Source organism: Poecilia mexicana, unplaced genomic scaffold, assembly GCF_051168715.1.
Source record: "Poecilia mexicana isolate PSO_F unplaced genomic scaffold, ASM5116871v1 scaffold_7, whole genome shotgun sequence".
Lineage (NCBI taxonomy): Eukaryota > Metazoa > Chordata > Actinopteri > Cyprinodontiformes > Poeciliidae > Poecilia > Poecilia mexicana.
Genome location: NW_028263376.1, coordinates 20,611,120 through 20,625,884, shown reverse-complemented (window position 1 = coordinate 20,625,884; position 14,765 = coordinate 20,611,120). Strand labels below are relative to the sequence as shown.

The 14,765-nt window shown below is 41.5% G+C and overlaps 1 protein-coding gene across 3 annotated transcripts in view; it reads left to right on the top strand.

The window, feature by feature from the left end:
* The window catches only part of LOC106917477 (nuclear receptor coactivator 3-like), a 69,155-nt gene extending 56,456 nt beyond the window's left edge, over positions 1-12,699 (top strand). For 2 of the 3 annotated variants that reach the window (XM_014986472.2, XM_088007224.1), the window contains 13 exons: positions 253-791; positions 1,976-3,045; positions 3,130-3,262; positions 4,167-4,325; positions 5,103-5,330; positions 5,756-5,861; positions 6,329-6,500; positions 6,810-7,136; positions 7,903-8,001; positions 8,175-8,421; positions 8,601-8,778; positions 9,329-9,521; positions 10,249-12,699. In XM_014986472.2, the coding sequence (XP_014841958.2) occupies positions 253-791; positions 1,976-3,045; positions 3,130-3,262; positions 4,167-4,325; positions 5,103-5,330; positions 5,756-5,861; positions 6,329-6,500; positions 6,810-7,136; positions 7,903-8,001; positions 8,175-8,421; positions 8,601-8,778; positions 9,329-9,521; positions 10,249-10,260 (3,463 nt within the window). In that variant the 3' untranslated portion in view covers positions 10,261-12,699. The remainder of the gene's footprint in view (positions 1-252; positions 792-1,975; positions 3,046-3,129; positions 3,263-4,166; positions 4,326-5,102; positions 5,331-5,755; positions 5,862-6,328; positions 6,501-6,809; positions 7,137-7,902; positions 8,002-8,174; positions 8,422-8,600; positions 8,779-9,328; positions 9,522-10,248) is intronic. The other variant, XM_014986474.2, reaches the window with a different exon arrangement.
* Positions 12,700-14,765: the final 2,066 nt, after the last annotated feature.

Genomic DNA, 14,765 nt, shown 5'->3' with positions numbered 1-14,765 from the left:
ATTTAATGAACAATTCAAAGTTGACCCTTTTCATGCAACTTCTAATGCAGCTTTACATTAAAATTGTTACAATTTATAGTATTCATGGTAACATCATAAGCATTTGTGTTTATGTCATGTGTCATGGCAGTGTTATTCACACTCCCTCAAATAAATGTTACCGAATAGTTTTGAAATACTTGGTGCTTAACCTCAATGTTCTCACGGTTTTCCCATTTATCCAAACTTTTTTTTGCTGTTTTTCCAACGTAGGGAACCCAATGGCTACCGCCCGGCACCAGGCGGCAACATGATGCCCAACAACATGAGGCAACAAGGAATGGGTAGCGCCAACATGAACCCCCAGATGAGCGTGAATGCAGGCGGCGGGATGGTGATGGGAGGAATGGGCGGCATGAACCGGGGCTTCGGCATGAGCGAGCAGAGCCACATGGGCCACATGGGTCCGATGGGAGGCGGCTCCGTTTACGGAGGCAACGGCGGAGGAGGAAGTGGTGGCGGAGGCCTGGGCAGCCGCATGATGCAGATGAATCAGATGAACCAGATGAATCAGGTGGGGCACATGAATCAGATGAGTCAGATGGGTCCCATGAATCACCCCGGGCCGGGCATGCAGCAGCACCCGCAGCAGCAGCAGCCCCCGTTCCAGAGCGCCGGAGGCTTCGGACTCAGCGGGATGAACAGTCCGTCAGGGAGCCCCAGGATGGGCGGCCCCCACCAGCAGGGACTGCTGATGTCCCCCCGGAACCGGGGAAGCCCGAAGATGGGGGCCAACCAGTTCTCACCTGGAGGTAGGATTTTTTTTTTTTACTGATTTAATTTTATCTCTTTAGTTTGGACTGGAAATAAAATAAGAATCAGACAGAAACAATTTTTTTTATTTTATTTTAACCTTCCAAACAATTTCTTCTCCACACTTGTAAGGATTTATACTGATGATGATTAAAATGATATTTCTCCATCACTCCTCTAACATTTTAACCTGTAATATGGGAAAATGTCTGGTTCACCTATAACTAGTACTTTTTCCATTAATATTAAGCGATAATTGTTGACTTAAAGTGATTTTGGACTGGAAGTAAAATAAGATACAGGCAGAAGTTCACTTTTTTAAACTGATTTTCATGCATTAGTCAGATCCTGAAGGATTTTTCATATGAATTATTCTCTCAGGTCATAAATACTAATAATAGGTAACAAATAACCTTTCATTTTACACTGAATATTAAAAATGTCATAATCTACCAACAACCTAAAATTTGAATGCAGTAAACTTGAAAAAGGAAGAATTTTCACTGCAAAAACAAAATCTTACCAAGTATTATTGGTCTATTTTCTATTGCAAATATTGTGTTACACTGCAAATATGACAAAACTAACTTACAAGTAACATTTTAGCAAGAAACAGGAGCTTGGTTTAAGTCAATAATTCCTTAATATTGATGAAAAAGTATAGTTATCAGTGAAATAATCTCCCAGCAGAACAAGACATATTTCCCATGTCGTCAACTTTCAAAGGTCTTTTCTTTTTGTTGTTGTTGTTTTTTTTGCCAAAATCCCTTTTGGCAAAAAAATCACTTAGGCCATTATTTTAGGAATGTGACAATATTATAAGTTAAAGTTTGAGGAAAACGAACAATAAAATGATAAACTAATAACACTGATGTATTTAATATTTGTAATCAAAATTAAAATAATTCAGAAAGCTAAAACTTGACTTGAAGTTGATATTGAAAACCCTTTCGACACCCGCAGTTTATCAAATTTATCAGCTTTAGAACATTATAAATATTATTAAGATACAAAAATAAACAACACTGGTCTTGACATTGAACCGTGGGGAACCTCATAAACAACCTCCAAACAAATTATTTTGGTCATTTAAACGTGTTTAAATTTCACTAGAAACAGTTTTACCATCATTAAACATGATTTTTTTCTTTGATAGTGCATTAACCTGCATCTCTCTCTGCAGGAATGCACTCTCCCATGAGCGGCCTCGGCGGTGGAGGAGGAGCAGGAGGAAACACCTGCTCCTTCTCCAGCAGCTCTCTGAACGCTCTCCAGGCCATCAGCGAGGGAGTCGGGAGCTCGCTCCCCTCCACTCTGACGTCGCCCTCAGCAGCCCACAAACCAGACAGCTCTCCCAGCATCCATTCCTCCTCCCAGCCCAGTCATCAAGCTAAACCAGGACAAGATGGCTCCAAAAGTCCGGCCGGCGGCCTGGGGCCCGGACCCGGAGACCACCACCTCCCGGTGCACCACCATCACCATCAGCATCCTCAGGCGGAGAGTTCTGCAGAGCGACCGGACTGCCAGGCAGCTACAGCAGCCAAGGAGTGTGGCGAAGCGAGCGGCGAGGCGGGGACGGCGGGCGCCGACCCGCCTCGGAGGCTGCCGGACAGCAAAGGACACAAGAAGCTGCTGCAGCTGTTGACTTCCCCAACCGAGGAGCTGGGGATCAGTGGAAGCGGACCTACGGGGCCCGCCGGACCCCCTCCACCGAGCAGCAGTGGCGCTCCAGCGGGGTTGGACAGCAAGGAAGCCACCGGCGGGATGACCAGCCCTTCCTCCACAGGTGTCTCCTCCTCTTCCTCTGCCAGCGGCAGCGCGGGGCTGGCGGCCGGCCCGGGCGGCGCATCGGCCTCGGCTCACTACACCGGGTCGCTGCAGGAGAAGCACAAGATTCTCCACAAGCTTCTTCAGAACGGCAACACTCCGGATGAAGTCGCGAAGATCACAGCGGAGGCGACGGGGAAAGTGACGCTCGGAGGCCAGGAGGGCGGCGAAGGTGCAGCTGGAAGCTCGGCGGCCGGGTCGGGCCCCGGGTTGATCGCGGACCCCAAACAGGAGCAGCACAGCCCGAAGAAGGAGAAGACCCACGCTCTCCTCCATTATCTCCTCAACAAGGACGACTCCAAAGAACAAGCGGACGTGAAGCCCAAACTTGAAGATCTAGAAGGGAAAGGTCTTCCTGGAGCCGGCGGCGGCGGCCCTGCGGCAGAGCATGCCGAGAGCAAGATCAAATCAGAACCTCCTGATGATGTAAGAGCATATCTCTATTAAATGATGATGACTTTTATTGATATTTACAAAAATAAAAACAACTGCTCTATTTTTAAAATGTAGTTGCACAACCTGGAGTCTATTCTGGGCGATCTCAGGGGTTCAAACTCCGACTTTTACCCCGATCAGACCGGAGGTGCCGGGGCAAACAACGCAGGAAACAAACCACAGGGGTGCCTTGATGACGGCCTGCAGGGTAAGCGGTTCAAGCACTAAATAACTATGAGAAGTGACAGTTTCACACAGGGTGGGTGTTGTAACATCACATGTGATGATATCAAAACAAAATGCCACTGAAACTGCATCTGGCACCATCAGAGGCTGTCTTTTCGGATCGCTTTCTTCCTGAAGCAAATGTCATGTCTTTCTCAGTCGTGTCTTTTTGAAGCTGGTACTTTTATACCCATAAAACTGAAAAAACAGATTTAACATAAATTGAAAGAGACAACCAGCCCTGTTCTCTGGTTTATAATCGGTCCTACTGGATTACAGCATTTTAGTTTTAGAAAATTCTTGTTTGCAGATGTACATGTCATGTTGAAATGTGTTTTAAAATTGCATTGCTACTCAGTTTATGGTACAGTTAATCACATAACAGTGGAAGAAAAATGACACATTTTGTCAGTCTTTTGTTTATGAAAGTCTCAAAAAGTGAGGCTTCAAATAAATCTCCAACTGTATAGAGGAATGTCATCCCACACCATAATGCTGCCACCACCGTGTAGTGGGGATGATGTGTTCAGAGTCAGATGCATTAGTTGTAAATCCTGCTTTAGTTGGCTCAGTTATATTCAGGCAGTTAATTTTGTATGATTTTATTCTAGCGAGGTTTAAATCCACATTTTAAGACTTTTTCTAATTTCTAAAAACATTCAAAAGCTGTTTAGTATTTACCTTCCACTTAGCAACTATGTATTACTTTTCTAGTTTATCTCCTATAAAAACAATAGAAAAGACCAACGTATTTAGTTTTAAGGTGAAAAAAATTGCAAGGATTAGTAATTCTTTTGTAAGATGTTGTATGTGTGTAATATATAAGCAAGGCACGGTTTTTCTGAAAAGGTTTTTTTCTCTTTTTTTTTTTTGCTTGCTCTGTCCAGGGAGTCCAGTAATGGGTCCAGGACCTCGAGGGCCCTTCCAGAGGACCATGTCCATGGATGGGAAGCCACTGGGTGGGCCTGGAGGAGCTGTAAGACGTCCAATGCTCATCAAGCAGGAGAACATGATGGGCAGCCCAGACAGCTTCCCAGGAAACATGGGTGTGTCTCAGCAGATTTCCTCTTTATTGTCTCTTTGCCTCTCTCTCTCTCTGCTCTCGGATTCGATTAACTTGTAATCAACCACACACAAACAGTCTTTTATTAATAAAAATCTGAAAAAGTGTGGGTTCAAATAGATCTCCAATCATTTTGGGATAAGTCATAGCCCAGCATGATACTGGAACTCCAAATCCTAATACAGTTGGACCTACAGATCAATGATTCCAACTAGGGATGCAAAAACGATTTATTGTTGTAGATTGATGGCCAACCAGCAGAGGGCAGCGCTGGACATTCTTAAGCGCAGCCAGTTGATACAGAAATAAAGATGGCAGGGAAATAGCCAAGTTGGAAAACTTCAAGCTGCATCAAATTTTCAAACAAAAGTTACTGGTGTGTTACGAAGGCAAGGATGTGATGGCAAAAAAACCTAGTAGAGAAAACTTAAGTGGTGAAAAAGAAACATGATGCCAATAAGCAAGGTTGATTGTGAGTTAAATAATGCACTTCATGGAGTGAAGTTTTAACATTTTTTTCAAGAGCAACCACAGGCAATACTTCTGTTCATGGGGAATTAAGTGTGTCACATATTTGTCACATAGTTGCTTTCTGTTTTTATGGGAATATGGTCGGCCCTCTTGATACAAGAGAAAAGAAAATGGACACTTATCAGTTAATCATCAGTCGATGGATGAGATCAGTCAATTTTAACTCATTAATTGATAACTTGCAATCCTAATTCCAACCAATGCTCTTCTGTCATTTCTGCATATCCAGGACCAATGAATAGAGGCGGAGGCCCCCAGAGGTCTCCCATGGGGGGCTCTGGAGACTGGAAGCCCCGTTCCAGCACCAGCCCTGTGAGTTCAGCAGGACATCCGTCCATGATGCGCCCAGGCATGGAGTACAACAATGGGAAGAGCGTGATGTCCGGACCCACGGTCAGCCGCTCCAACAGCGTGCCGGGCAACAGGTCGATGCTGCAGCAGCAGCTCATGGAAATGGGTACGCTGCTCAAACTGTTGCCTTGTGGTGATGCAAAGTAAAAAAAAAAGAGAATCTGAGAGAGATTGAAATCTTGGTATCCAACCCAGTGGCTCAGTGGTAAAGATGCATTTCTGGGTACTGAAACTTTTTGGAAACCTTCAACGTTTATTTCATGTTGGTCAGAAACTGTTTCCACAGGTTAAAGGTGAGCAATAGAGTAGGAAAATGAACGATAAAAGAGGGTGAAATTGTATTTCTAATTGATGCACAGGCTCCAATAATCCATTTATGAATCATTTAGTGTATCATGGTTTGAAAGTCCTACCGTTTTCTCTTTATTCTTGCATATTTTTGCAGAAATTGGACTTTTGTTGTAGAATCTCTACTATAACCTCTGCTTCTTGCTCACCATTAACTTCGTTTGTCTTTCTTTACTGGTTTAGGAGGTTCTTCTGATATGGGCATGGGTATGAGCCCCTTCAGCCAGCAGGGCCAGCCCAGCCAGTCCCCATCCTGGCACGAACCCATGATGAACATGGAGGGAAACAGGTCAGTGGATCGTTTATCATGAGCTGCGTTTCCATTGACCGTATAATTGGAAATATGAAAATAAATTTGCTTAATGGAAACACGGCAATTTTGAACACTAGGATGAGGTGGTTTATCAGCTGTGTCAAAATTTGTGTATTTCGCCAAACTGCAACTTTTTTCGCATCAACAACTACTACTGGCTACTATTACTACTGACAGAAATGACAAAGAAAATGACAGGAAGTGGTAGGAAGATACTGATTTGACATGTTTGAGCAAACTTATTCACATGTGACTTTAATTGTGTTTCTAATTTGATGAAAACACTGCAGTTACAAAATAATTATTTTTAATCTTTAGCACACTATTTTTTTAAAAATTTAGCACAAATTTGTAATGTTTTAATGGAAACTATAGTTTGCATTCACATCTAATTGACAGCCGTGATTCAAACCTTTGTATTTTTTTCTGTTTGCATGATGCAGACGCCAGTTTAGCAATCCGTTAGATGACCTTCTGATCCCTCCCACTACCAGTGAGGGTCAGAGTGATGAGAGGGCGCTTCTGGACCAGCTGGATTCGCTGCTGAACAACACCGACGGCATCGCTCTGGAGGAGATAGACCGAGCTCTCGGTATCCCAGACCTTGTCAGCCAGGTAAGATGTCAGAAAGAGCCACACTCTGCAGCGTAGCGCTCCCTGAAAGTGCTGCAATGGGGGAGAAAAGATTATTTGTCATAGTGTGAGTCACGACAGACCGTCATATTAATTTTTGCATTCGATATTTCAGTCATGACTCAGTGTGTCCAGGCTGTCGTCTCACTGAAGGGAGATAGATGAGCCTTAAGGAGTCCGTCTGTGCTGCTTAGAAAAAGGCAATTACCGAGCCGACCAGGCGGAGATGAATCAATTAAACTGAGAAGTTTGACAAACTTGTCTTTGTCCTCCTTGTCTTGTGTGCTGCAGACCCAGGGAGCAGAGCAGCAGCTGGAGCATTTTGGAGGACAGGACCCATCCATGCTGCTTGACCAAAAGCCTCTGTATGGAGCAGGCTATCCCGGACCCCCTGCTATGCCGATGCAGTCTGGCTACGGAGGGAACCCCATGCAGGGACAGGGCCAGCAGGCCGGGTTTGGGCCCATGCTCTCACCGATGGGCCAAGGCGGGAGCTTTCCCGGTATGGGTGGGATGGGCGGCATGGGGCATCCTAGAGCCAACATGATGCGACCCAGGATGATGAACGCCAACAAGCCCATGAGGCTGCAGCTGCAGCAGCGGCTTCAGGGACAGCAGGTAGGACGCCATGCTGAACATACGCACCAATCAGTTACAGCTTTGGGAGATTTCACTATAAGCTTGTTTTAATTTTTATTTTATTTATTGACTCCTACCATCTCATGTTCAAGGGGCTCCTTACAAAATAAGAAAACAATAATAGCTTTAAGCTGACATTCACAACGAACAATTTCTTTGCTAATTCTGGGTGTGAAAAAAGTAAGTGATCAGTAAGTATCAAACTAAATGGTTTTAAGTTTTGTTTTAAAAAACAGTGGAAATTTAAAATAGGTACATTGAAAAGAAATTAGGTGTCAGTCAGTCTGGAAAATGGTGCAATTAATTTAGATTATTATTCAGGTTTGAATAAGTAGGAAGAAGGAAAGTAGAGCTTGAAAAATGTTCATCTATTCATCCATCCATTTGTCTGTTTATCCATCCATGGTTTTATTTTTAAACAATAAATTAAATTGATTACTTAAAAGGCTTGGCTGATAATTGTTTTGTTAAAAAAAATTTCCTGATTAAATCAGCGGACGTTTTTTTTAATTATCCAATGTACATGGTTATGCATTAAATTTTTGTTTTGTATTCTTGTATTTAGTTGTACCATCATGATTAGCTGCAACTATCCTGTCCCTGTATACTGTAATCTATTACTTGATTTTAGAAAAAAAAAACATCTTTTACATTACTCTTTTGGACTAATTTATTGCCAGGAAGTATAAATATGTTATTTCCTCTATTTTCTAATGTTTATTTTTATTTTTTATTTTCTGTCAAGTTTATGAATCAGACACGGCAGGGCATGGCGATGAAGATGGAGAACCCAGGAGGAAACCCTGGCATGAGGCCTGGTATGCAGCCTGGCATGGGAGGACAGGTAGGTTATAAAATTACTTTTGGAATATCTCAAAATAAAGACTATTTATGGTAATGTTACCAATAAATAGGATAAATACGATTTCCACATGACAAATGTCTCCTTCAAATGATTCAAACCAGAACATAACCAAAACATCAGAGTAAACACAATATTACATCTGCTCTGTGCAGCAGGGCTTCCTAAATGCTCAGATGATGGTTCAGCGTAACCGAGACGTTGTCAACTTGCACATGAGGAGGCAGCGCATGATGATGCTGATGCAGCAGCAGCAGCAGGCGGCAGCAGCTGCTGCAGCAGCTGCGGGGGGGTTCAGCCCGCCTCCGAACGTCACGGCTCCCGGGGGCATGGACAGCCCCATGGGGGGGCCAAACATGGGCCAGCCGGGACCGCAGCAGTTCGGCTACGGTGGGAGCTACGGTGAGTTTAGTGAATGCTGCTGCTCCCTTGTGGCGGATCTAAGCTGTGCAGCAAACTTTTGATAAAATTAGTTATTCACAGAGAACCTAACGAGGTTGAATGTTGTCTTTGGTGTCTGATGCTTGATATTTTCGGTGTGTAGAAGGAGAGAGCTGAAGGTTTAGGGTTTTTTTCAACAGGCATGACCCAGCAAGGTGACCCCTCTTTTGGCCCATCAGGTGGAAGTCCGCCTAATGCCATGATGCCAGGCCGTATGGGGCCTCAAAACCCCATGATGCAACAGCACTCACAGGGGGGGCCTATGTACCCAGGCGCTGACATGAAAGGCTGGACACAGGGCAGCATGGGACGCAACAGGTACGACACCATCACTTATTTTAAAGTTTTCCTCATGTTTTTTCACTGATTAGTCCTGTAGACTTGGTTTGATTGGGGACCAAAGCTGCAACGTTTGTTACATTTTCAGCTGGCTTAATTTCCCACTGCACTGTGTCAAACAAACCAAACCCTTTGGAAAAACCTGTTTAGCCCCTCACCTGTGCACCAGAAACCACCGAAGAAGACATGAGTGCAACTTCCTCCTTCACAAAATGTAAACAAAACGCGAGTAGCATCAGATTTGATCAGTTGTAGGATCAACTGATCAGAAAACCATAAGCCATTCCTCTGTCTATCGGCAGACTGAAGCGTTTGTTTTGCTTGTATTTACCCAGAATGCCCTTTGCTTCCTGCTTTCGGAGCAGTCTCTGGAGTTCACTGAGACCTAGGTTTGTAGGTGGATCAGAGTTCGACTGAGCACCTCCCCAATCAAACCGAACTGCAGTTTTACTAAAGCGGACTAAACAGGGCTGGTGTGAATGCACCCCTAGTTAAATCCTGTCTGTATTTAATTTTTTTTTATCTCCAGTTCATACCCTCAGCAGCAGTTCGGGCCGCAGGCACCGCTGGGTCAGCAGCAGTTCGGGCAGCAGGGAAATCCTGGGCAGTACGGAGGCATGATGATGAACGGCGGCATGCCGGCCAGTGGAGGAGGCGGTCACATGGGACAGATGGGGATGAACCCCATGGTGATGGGCCGCATGCCTATGGGGCCTGATCAGGTATGTGCAAAGAGTGGGAGTCTCAATACTTAAAGGACATTATTTAATGCTTAGTCTGAGGATGGTTTACACATCTGAATGCATCTCAGGAGGATTTCAGCAAGAGGAGTGCCACAGGGCTCTATTGTTGTCCCCCTGCTCTTCATAACTAAAACATGCGAATAATACATTTTAATTTAAAATCCGTTTTTGTGTCACATACACTAAAAGTGACTAGAAAAACAATACATCCTGCCTGGATAATATAATGATATTAACAAACACATTTCTGTTGTCACACAGGAGCAAATAAATAAATCTTATTTGTACTTTTAGTCTAATTCTGTTGTGAAGCTCCATGGCTCCATGACATGAAAAAACTGCTAAAACCTGCATTTGTAATTATATTTTTATTGAAAAACATTAGTTGGTTCACTATGATTTTCAGCCAAAGTGTTTGAAAGTTACTTGTTTTTCTGGAGACACTTGTTATTGATAGTTAAAAATGTCTTCTTGGTCTCAATCTTTCTTAACAAAGGGATCCATTTTATAAGCTTGGATTAAAAAAAATTGTTCAAATATCTAATTTCTGTCTCCTTTTTTTTTGCTACATCTCAGCATGACAATCATTTTTCTTCAGATACAGGAATCAATGATCTTTGCTGCTTTACAATGAACTCTGTGTGTTTCTCTTGGTGGGTTTCTCTTTAAATGCTCACGCTCTGCTCTCTTCCCCCTGATGATCCAGAAATACTGCTGATGGACACGCCAGAAGCTTTTGTCTCACTGTGATCTCCACCCAGATTTGGCAGACGGCTTCTGCGCTGCAGTGTGTGTGGAAATAAACCAGGCGTGTTATGATCCTCCGTGTAGCGCCACATTCCCACCAGACGGGGGAGTGAACTTCCCTCTGGAATGATGGCCAGTAATGTCAGCCACACCGCCGGAGGAGAAACAAGACAGACTGTCACATGAAAACACACAGCCTTCCTAAAAATCTGACAAACTGTTTATCCATCATGCACAGAGAGACGGACATGAATTCAATGTTCCTCCCTTCCTGAGCAGTATATCAGTATATCCTTTCCTTGGACCAAACGGTGAAGCTACATTATATGGACAAATGTATTTAAACAGCCTCTGTTTTGTCGAATGTATCACGAAGCTATATTCAGATGTAAAAATGTCGATTCTGAACTTTCCATCCGCCATCGCTCTGCCGCTCCCGGCGGATCCCTGCAGACACGACCAGCAGCTAAAGAGCCGTCGGGTTGTGACGCTCACATGAATGTTATTAAGAAGTAGCACATCGTCTCGTCGTCCAGGATGCCGCTGAGTAGGATCGAACTAACCCGTTGGCTCGTTGCACTTTAAGGAAAGCCAACATCAAACGGATTGTGGCAATTTAGAGGCCTTTATTCATGAATTACTAAATAGCCTCAGAAATGTCCTCTTCTTTTTTTTTCTATTCACATTCTTTAAGATTGGGTCAACTTTGCAGGTTTTGCTCCTCAGAGGGAACCAGAGAAGAGTTGTGTTTATAAGAAGATGAATTAAGATTTTAAAATTGCTCCTAAAAGGGTAATTTTCCTTTTTGAAGTGATCTTTTTGCAATTTAATGATGTCTATAAATTGAGGTATTTCTCAACAAGTTTAAATAAACCACTTCATGGCAACCATGCCGGTCCTGCACAACTCATGCAAAATGTGGATCCATCCTCGAGATTCCTTATAGAAATATAAAAAAAAAATTAAAACTACACATTCATCTAATAGAGATGCACAAAAAACCCAGACTGTTTTACACCTCACCAAGACAAATCAGTGGTGAGCCAGTCAGAAGCTAAAATCTGATCTTTTAAAGTTGAAAAGATAAAAAGAAAGAAAGCTCAGAGCTGCAAATCCAGTCTAACTAAGCTAATTATCTTCACAGAAGTTTGATCCACTCACACTACAAAACAAAGTGCTAGATGATCGTATTGGACTCAAATATCGAGCAATAATCCTTCCTCCCGGTTTCCCTCTGAGGACAACACTGACACATTGTTCACCCAAAGATCGGTACTGCAGTATTAAGCTCGATGTCTTGTTTGGAACATTTTATTCCTCTTTTCTGAAAATATGATCTGTAAATATGCTTCAAATGTACTATATATAAATATATTTATGCTTTTCTAGCTCACATACTGTTTTTTGCACAGATTGTAAGGCTTAATATTTAAAGGTGTAATTTTCTTATTCCATCATAGGTCAGCTCTTCTTTTCGATACATTAATTGGGAGGAAAACGCCTGTTTTTTGGAAGCAGTACATGTATATTTCTTTGATATACTGCCATTTTCCCGCTGACTGGAAGCACTTTTTTTATTTCTAATAATCCTTAAACCGTGAACCCTCTTCCTATTTTCCTAGAATGTAGTCCGAAGCATACAGGTGCTAGTAGGTTGTTACGCTTTTTTAAATAAGTTATTTTTCTTTTCAAAAATAAGAATTATAAAAAAAAACAATGAAATATGTCTATTCAGCAAAAGAAGTGACACACGATTGTGTTGTTCTGTGGCCCCAGATCTCTTGCCAGTCAATCCTCTCCTGACGTGCTTCAAAAATCGTAGTTTTAACTCAAATTCAGGCTACAAAAGGAGGAATTTAGACCATAATTTCATCCATAATCTCTTTTGTTTTTTTTGTCTTGTTGAGGTTTTTGCTGAGGAATCTACCTTTGAACACACGCTCAGTCCAAAGATTTCTGTTTGTCATCCTGCAGTGCATAGAAACAGCTCAGTAGATTGTGTTTGTTTTCTTGTTGTTTTTTTTTACTGTTGCATTTAATGTAAGGGGAGCAAAAGTTGGATTCTGTATAGTTCCGGTTCTGCTGAGGTGATTTAAATCTTTGTCTTTCTGTGAACCTTACAGCCAGTTGATTTTTATGTGGTGCTTACATTCAAGAATGTCCTTTTGAGTTGGAGAAGAGGTTTTATCCATGATTTGTGTTATTTTCATGTCAAAACAACAGGCTGGAATTGAGGAAAAATAAATATTAAAAACAGGGAATGTTGGTCTTCTTTTGACGTCGCAGGAGCAAATCTGGAAAACACACGATCATGATCGCAGGATGTAAAATACTGTTGGGTTTTGTTTTCTTACCTTGTTTCTTGATGTTAATATTGATGTAAATACAAATTTATATTTAAACATTAAAATGTGTCTGGAGTGATTTTTTTTCCCCCATAAAAAACCAAAATCTTACTAAATATTTTTGGTTTTGTTTCTACTGAAAATATCTTAGTTCACTTGAAATAAGACAAAATTAACTCAAGTAATTTTTCAGCAATAAAATAAAAATAGGAGCTTGTTTTAAGTCAATAATACCTTAATATTGATGAAAAGTACTAGATCCAATAGCAGATTATTTCACCATATTAAGGAATCATTGACATAAAGGGGACCTACTATGGAAATATTCACTTTTTGGATGTTTTTATCCTTCCTTTATGGTTTCTACTGCTTCTAAAAATGCCAAAGCACTTTAAAAAAAACCCAAGCCACTTTTTGGCAATAGGTTAATGTTTTTTGCTGTCTGGAAAATGAGTAATTTCAAAATCCTCCTCATTTTGAAATGTGCAGTCATCAAGACTGTTGAGTCGCTACACCGTTACCTAGCAACCTGAGTTGCCATGCATTTGGTCAGCTGGTTTTATCACTGTAAATGCTGTACTATGGCTGCTGGAAAAGAGAAGAGCTTTATTGACTTTCCATCCAGATATCACTTGCTGCACCGTTGTTGGTTGTGCAAAGTAGTGTGGCCTTATATTAGCAATATAATATGTTAGCAGCCATTTTCACGTGTGAGTGCAAACGTTGAGTTTGTGGGTGTGTAGCCAGCACATTTGGCTGTAAAGTAACAAGAGACTCTAAAGCAGCTCTTTCTGAAAGGAGCTCAAAATAGGCAGAAGTGACCAGACTAAAATCTCATCATCTATGAATGATTTTGTGCAAAAAAATGTAGTGAACATGATTTGTATAGACTCATCCCAAACTGCTCAAGGAAGCCTAATGGGTCACCTTTAAAATAAGTATGTTAGTTTTGTCTTATTTAAAGCATACTAACATATTTGAACTAGAAGCTGGATCAAACATTCTTGGTAAGATTTTATGTTTTTACAGTGTAGTGCTGGATCAGAGCTGCGTTTTTTTCCTTTTGGTAGGAAAAAACTGAAGGAAAAAGGTCATTTTGGCCGGGACTAAAAGGGACCATGAGTGTGTTTGAGTGGATGAGGGGCTATCAACATGTGAAGGGGATCAGAGTGTGAAAAAAGCCTGAGTCATTGTCCATGTTGTTGTCTACAGACTCACTTTCATCTCCTCATTTCCTGTCCCTCCTACATGCGAGACCCGCTCTCCTTTCTTGTATTTTCCACCCTAAAAGGATCTTACACCACTTTTAAGGACTTCTAAAAACCCGACCATACTACAGTTCAGAAGCTGCTGTATTTTAAATTTTTTATAAACACTCTGATAGCTCTAGTACTTTTGAAGTAGTTTTCTAAAATACAAAATATCTTTGTATCAAAGGCTGACATCTGATACTCATTCACTCATGCATGACCTTCTCAACCTTTGCCGCAATTCTATATACCAGATCAAAAGTGTTAAATTCGTTTGTTGGAGTTTTTTTGTGTCGTAAATTATCCTCCTTTTGTGTTGCACATATCCTGTTCAATTCAGGATATGTGCAACATGAAAATCAAACAAACCTGTTTGGAATTAATAAAATTAAAGAAGCTGCAATAACCTGTTTGCATAAATATGCACAACATTAAACAAAAGCTGTTTGCACCTTATGATTTAATTTAAACATTTAATTGTCTGTTTTTAAAACTTACCAAAAATATGATGGAGGATTTTTTCTTTTATTTTTGCCATCATGGTTTTTTTTCTGACTGATATTGTTATTCATGAAAATGACAGAATATGTGGAGGGAGTTACAGATTAGGGTGATGGTAAAAGGCCTTCCAGCTTTTAACACTTAGAGTTTATCATTCAAGGTGAATCAATACAGAAACATGCAAAAGGCTGGTCAGATAATTCACTGGGAACTTTGTTAGAGTGTTTATTTTAAAGTCTCTAAAGAAGATGCTAAATAAAAAATGTCTAAACTGGAAGCACAGAATCCAAATTTAAAATCTTGAACGTTTCTCCTGTTAAAGAAATTATTCATCAAACTCCAAATTAACCTACTTTTGTGTCTATAAGACACAAAACCTT